The sequence below is a fragment of the Poecilia latipinna genome, unplaced genomic scaffold (assembly GCF_001443285.1).
Source record: "Poecilia latipinna isolate Pla-1442-1.1 unplaced genomic scaffold, P_latipinna-1.0 Scaffold483, whole genome shotgun sequence".
NCBI lineage: Eukaryota > Metazoa > Chordata > Actinopteri > Cyprinodontiformes > Poeciliidae > Poecilia > Poecilia latipinna.
Window position 1 is genome coordinate 243,913 of NW_015113099.1, and position 5,419 is coordinate 249,331.

The following is a 5,419-nucleotide window of genomic DNA, read 5'->3' on the forward strand; positions in this document are numbered from 1 at the left end:
GTTGACTTTATTTTGCTTCTCTTGCTGTGTGGGTTTGTTTTGTGGGGGGAGGGAGGGGGGGGGGGGGGGGGGGGGGAAGAGAAGAGAGAGAGAGAGAGAGAGAGAGAGAGAGAGTCTTGTCACTTAACGAAGCTCTCTTGCTCAGTGGCTCAGTGTGCAACTCCGCTTACATATAAGGACCCTTCCAGACACAGGTTGGCTATAATCAAGCCAATCACTTTACTCCACGGGCGCCTAGAAGCAGTTAGAAGGTGCAGAGCGCGCGCCTTAATAAGCAGCTTACAATCTTCCTGCTTTCTTTTTTTATTGTTATTTTATTTTACTGTTTTTTTTTCTTTGTGCAGTACCACAGCCAAGGATTATTATCCATCATCCAACGGAGTAAGGACGCAAGGTGGAGGGGTGGAGGACTCGCATCATTCGGCGTCTCCGCGGTGGGAATGGCAAGGCGGGCGCTGGAGAGAGGAGTGCAGCCGGCGCAGGAGAGGAGCCGGAGCCGGAGCTGAGTGACAGGATGCCCGCGACCTAATTGCTCGGAACACCGATTCAGCCTGGAGTTTTTTCCCCCCTCTTTTTTAAAACATTTTTTTTGATTGTTTTGCTGCTTAAGTACATTTCTATTTTTTATTTTATTTAGTTTTGTTTTCTCGAACTATAACGGAGAAACATTAAGAAAGAAACAACACAACAAAAAAGCTTTTGGAGGATTTTTCTTTTAAAGAAAATTAATATTTCTTTTCTTGGGGTGCTTTTGTTTTTCCTTCTTTTTTATTTTGGAGGAGACAGAACGAGGATGCATTGTGGATTAGTTTTTGTCCTGTTCATGGGATTCCTCGTGGTGCTCGAGGCTTTTAAAAACGGTAAGTGTGACATCTGATACGAGTATAAATAAAGCTGTTATGTACCCAGCAAAGCCACATAATCCCGCTGTTTTTCCTGAAGATTAGCCCCTCTCTGATCTGCGCTGATCTTTGGGCAAACTCTGACTCCGAGCTGGTGTCAGTCTAAGGAAAACGTCTGAATTGTCTTTAAAACTTAGATTGAGAAAACCTTTTTTGTTTTTTCATTATAACATAAAAAGTTTCTTAATCAGACTTTAAACTCAAATAAAACACCATTGCTTCTAAATCGGCACTTTAAAGCTTATTAAAAGTAAATAAGGACTTTTCTTATTTACTGTACTGGATGCTTGAAAAGATTCAAGCATCCAGTTCATGTTTTTTTTTTATTATTTAGAACAAAAAAATCAAAGGGCTCATGTTGACGGCAGATGCTTTATAAATAAATATATAGCTGTAAAAAAAAAGTGGGCCTTTAAAAATAGACTCTGCCTATTTTTAATGATGAAACGCGCTGTCAGGATGAGGGAAGTTTGGAGGAACAGATCAGCCTGACTTCAAAACCAAACTTTCCGCAGAAACGTCTGTGAGCTCAGACTCCGGGGTGATCTGCCTCCCTTTCCAAACTGTAACTATATGCTTATTAGAATATTAAACACAAAGACGATGTGCCTTCTGTCTGTCTGGAGGTCGCTTACCACACGCGCGTGGCAGAGTGGAGTTCTAGTGGGGGGGAAAACGCGCTCGTGATAAATAATTTGTTGGCCTGATTTTCCTTTTCTTGTTTTTAAATGATTAATCTCCGGTTTCGATTAAGCAACACGCGATGTTTTTTTTTTTTTTTTTTTTTTTTGTCGACCCCTGTATTCTGTCGAACAAAATTGGTAAAAACAAAACAAAACAAAACAAACAAACGATCAAAACAAGAAGTTTCTCATGACCATACACTTTAAAAACGAGTCTTAAATGTTACCCATTAAAATGATTGACGTTTTTAATCAACTATACGCCGCTTGTGCATGTAGTGGTAAAATTTTAACTACACTTAGCTACTTTGTTAACAAATCCCCAACAAATTTCATTTTAACTTTAAAGATGTGGTTAACGTGGTTAGCCTTTACCCTGAGATGTGAGGTGTACAACAGAGAACATTTATTGGCCAAAACTTGGGAGAAGTGAAAAAAAAAAAAAATCTCTTCAGACTTTGAGGTTGAGAGAGTCTCTGTGTTGAAGTGTGTAGCCAGCTCGGACTCGTTTAGCTCCAGCGCTAACGACAATACAGCAGTAAAGTCGAAACTCGCTTAGCCACCTTGAGGCAATTGTTGACCATGAATGCCACATCTTAGTCATGGTTGTCAATGGAAGTTAAAGCAGATTCTTTTATAAAGTTATTCGCTCACTAGTGGCACCCTAATGGGAACAAAGTAATGATAATGTTTTGTTCTTCAACTACACAGACTCGTCTTCATTAAATAGGCTTTAGCTAATATTACTGCGTGTCATTTGGCAGACATCTTGGTTCAGATATGTCCACATAAAACGCGGTTTTCATGGTTAAACTCAGTCGGTTTTTACCAGTGTAACTTAAATGCTGACTCGTGTGTTTTCTTTTTAATAGAAATTGAAGTATCTTTTGATGACTGTTTATATCTATGACATTGGTTAGGGCTTTTTTTCTTTTTCTTTCTTTCTTTTTTTTGGCGCGACATGCAATACTTTTTAAAGAGCATGTCTTTCGCTCCCCTCTGTAGATAAATGCGGAGGCAACATCAGAATCTCCAGTGCCAGCTACCTCACGTCGCCCGGATACCCGATGTCCTACCCGCCCTCTCAGAGGTGCATGTGGGTCATCTCGGCGCCGGGGCCCCACCAGCGGATCCTTATTAACTTCAACCCACATTTCGACCTGGAGGACCGAGAGTGCAAGTGAGTGATGACAAACACATGCACCTTCTTTCTTTATGCTTTGAGATGTGCAGTTTTTCGGAACCCCGTCCAGATCCGTGTTCACCCAGAAAGCCTATGTTCCGATCATAAGTGCGTGTGCATGTCAGGTGTGTGTGTGTGTGTGTGTGTGCATTTTGTGGGAGAAATTCTCCTTTCCCAACCCCCTCTTCTTCCCTTTCTCCCTTATTGCACGCCAAACTGCGCCATCTAGCGTCTAAAAGCGCCAACAAGCAATCATAAAGCGATCCTTTCTGCGGTGAGACAGAAGGATGAAGGAATGTCTCGTCCCTGCTGTTTGGTTTTGGGAAAGTCCGTCATTTTGCGTCTTTGTGGTGTGAAGTCATCGGGCTGTGATATTGATTAGACTTTTATTTTTTCTTTTTGCTGGGCCAAATTCTTTCTCAAAGATATGTCAGCTGGGGTTAGTTTGTGAGAAAGTGAAGATCAAATCCCAAGTTAAGACACATTCTCGTTACTCGATAAAGATGTGAGAGGTTCCTGGAGATTAACTGTTACTTTTGATATCAGAGTTGAAGCTTAGATATTCCTCTAATGGCAGCTTCAATATTTGTGATATGACTCATGGCTCAGAGTGTTGCTGTCAGGGGGTGGCTAATTTCAAGATTCTCATTCTTTGCTGAATTAACAAGCTATTTGATGTTTCCTGAGGAATCAGGACTGCATTTCACCATGTCTAGTTTGAAACTTTAAAAACTTAGATTGGTCAAACCCGTGTGGATGATTCTACACTGAACAGAGATTCTTTAAAACATAGTTGAAGATTTCATGAACCTTTATTCTGTGTCTGAAAACACCAAAATATTAGGTTTCTAGCACTTTCTGGCATCAGGACATCTATACAAGCTATAATACATAGGAAAAGTTGAAACTGGACTGAAATATTCCCCATTAATTGATTGGGGTGCACTAATAAATCGGCCCTTATTTCCTTAATTTTGGGAGGTCAGTTTGATAGACTACCAGTCTCACAGCAAGACAGTCTCTCTCACAGTCTTGCTGTGAGAGAGACTTGACTGACAACTAGCACCAGTCACCTCACTGTTGAAAATTCAGTGACTTTCTTCATATATTTAGCCACACTTCTAACAAAAAAAAAATAAAAATAAAAATGGTATCATCCAAAAGGTCAGACTTTTGTAAAGATTGGTAATCGGAGATCAGCTGGAAAACTGTGATTGGTCCATCCCTAGCAACTATAAAACACACTTATGCGTCTCAGAAGGATGGGCTCACCCACATGCCAGCCTCCAAACTCCTAGCTTGATAAAAGCGACCTTTAAAACGGGACCTCTCTGTGATGGTCTGGTAACTGATCGTCCTTGGACTCGTGAGCCACGAGCTGTTGCATCCAGCAAAAGGCTAAGCAGCCGGCCTATTGTCAGACAGGTAGCCTGAGCCTCTGAAACCAGAGACAGTCAGTAATGTGATGAGGCTGTGTCAGTGCGGGTGCCCTGAGGTGAGCTTTGCTGGGCTCACTGCCTCGCTCTGATTGCTCGTCTCTCTGCAAGCGTTTGCATGCGTGCGCGTGTGTGTGTTTGTGTGTGTCGGCCCTGTTCTGTCTCAGCTGTTTGTTTACGCTGCAGGGCCTCCAGAGAGCACAGAGCTTTGCTGGATCCTGTTACTGTATCCCCGCTCCACCCAAAATTGGGACCCTACGCTTCCCTTTGTGCTCCTTGAATGGTCCCCCGTATACACTTGCAGCAGCTTCCCTTCTTCTTCTTTTTTTTTCTTTTCAAACCTTGGATTTAAATTCCACTTTAACCTTTCTTTATTGCTGCCAGAGATTTATGGCAGGCTATGAATGGTGCTGTCTTTTAGCAGCTGGATGCTCTTTGAAACTGCTTTTGGTTCCAGTGTCAGCACCAGAGGGAGGGGGGTTTGAATATGAATGAGGTCCAATATGTAGAAACAGAGGGTGAGGAAGGGTCAGTAACAATGGGCTGTGTTAATCTAATTAGTCAGGAATGTACATCTTGGACATGGTGGAGGCAGGATTGGGTTCCTCCAGGCCTCCTGGATGTGAGTTTTCTTCTGGATTGGGGGAGAAGGAGCCCTTCTTCCTGTAGGAGACACTGAATGTCAGCAGAACTTGGCTATATCTGAGGAACTTCCCTAACTCAATTGCTCTATTTAATGCTGATATTAGTGGAAAGAAGCAATAAAAAATTAATTTATCTATTGACCAAGATTCTTGCGACAATCAGCGTTTTTCTTTGATGAAACGCTCATTCAAAGCAGTCGTTAGCACCGGCACTGTGGTCAGAAAGGTTCCTAATCGCTTGTTTCCAGGATCCGTTAACAAATGACCCTGGCAGACGGCCGTGAAACCCGAGTCTGGAACCGATTCATGTGGGCCTCACAGAGCTTTCACCCAAAAACTGGAGTGGCCCCTTTTGGTTCCTTTCACCCCCTTTCTTTCACTCTATGAGCCGTTTCATTTTTAATATTGTTTGTGCACAGGGTTTTAGTCACGCTTTGTGATGTATCCCAACTTCTGAAAAACTGGATCACACAAATCTTCAATTTGGCCCTGTTTTTTTTTTTTTTTTTTTTTTTTTAAGGACATTTTTTTCCCAAAAAACTTCAAAATTTTTTTTTTTTTTTTTTTTTTT

The 5,419-nt window shown here is 41.9% G+C and overlaps 1 protein-coding gene across 4 annotated transcripts in view; it reads left to right on the top strand.

Moving 5' to 3' along the window:
* nrp1a (neuropilin 1a) overlaps positions 1–5,419 on the top strand; it is a 94,089-nt gene that overhangs the window by 4,580 nt on the left and 84,090 nt on the right. For 2 of the 4 annotated variants that reach the window (XM_015039765.1, XM_015039766.1), the window contains exons 1-2: positions 149–860; positions 2,591–2,765. In XM_015039765.1, the coding sequence (XP_014895251.1) occupies positions 794–860; positions 2,591–2,765 (242 nt within the window). In that variant the 5' untranslated portion in view covers positions 149–793. Of the gene's footprint in view, positions 1–144; positions 861–2,590; positions 2,766–5,419 lie in introns of those variants that run through there. The other 2 variants (XM_015039763.1, XM_015039762.1) reach the window with 2 other exon arrangements.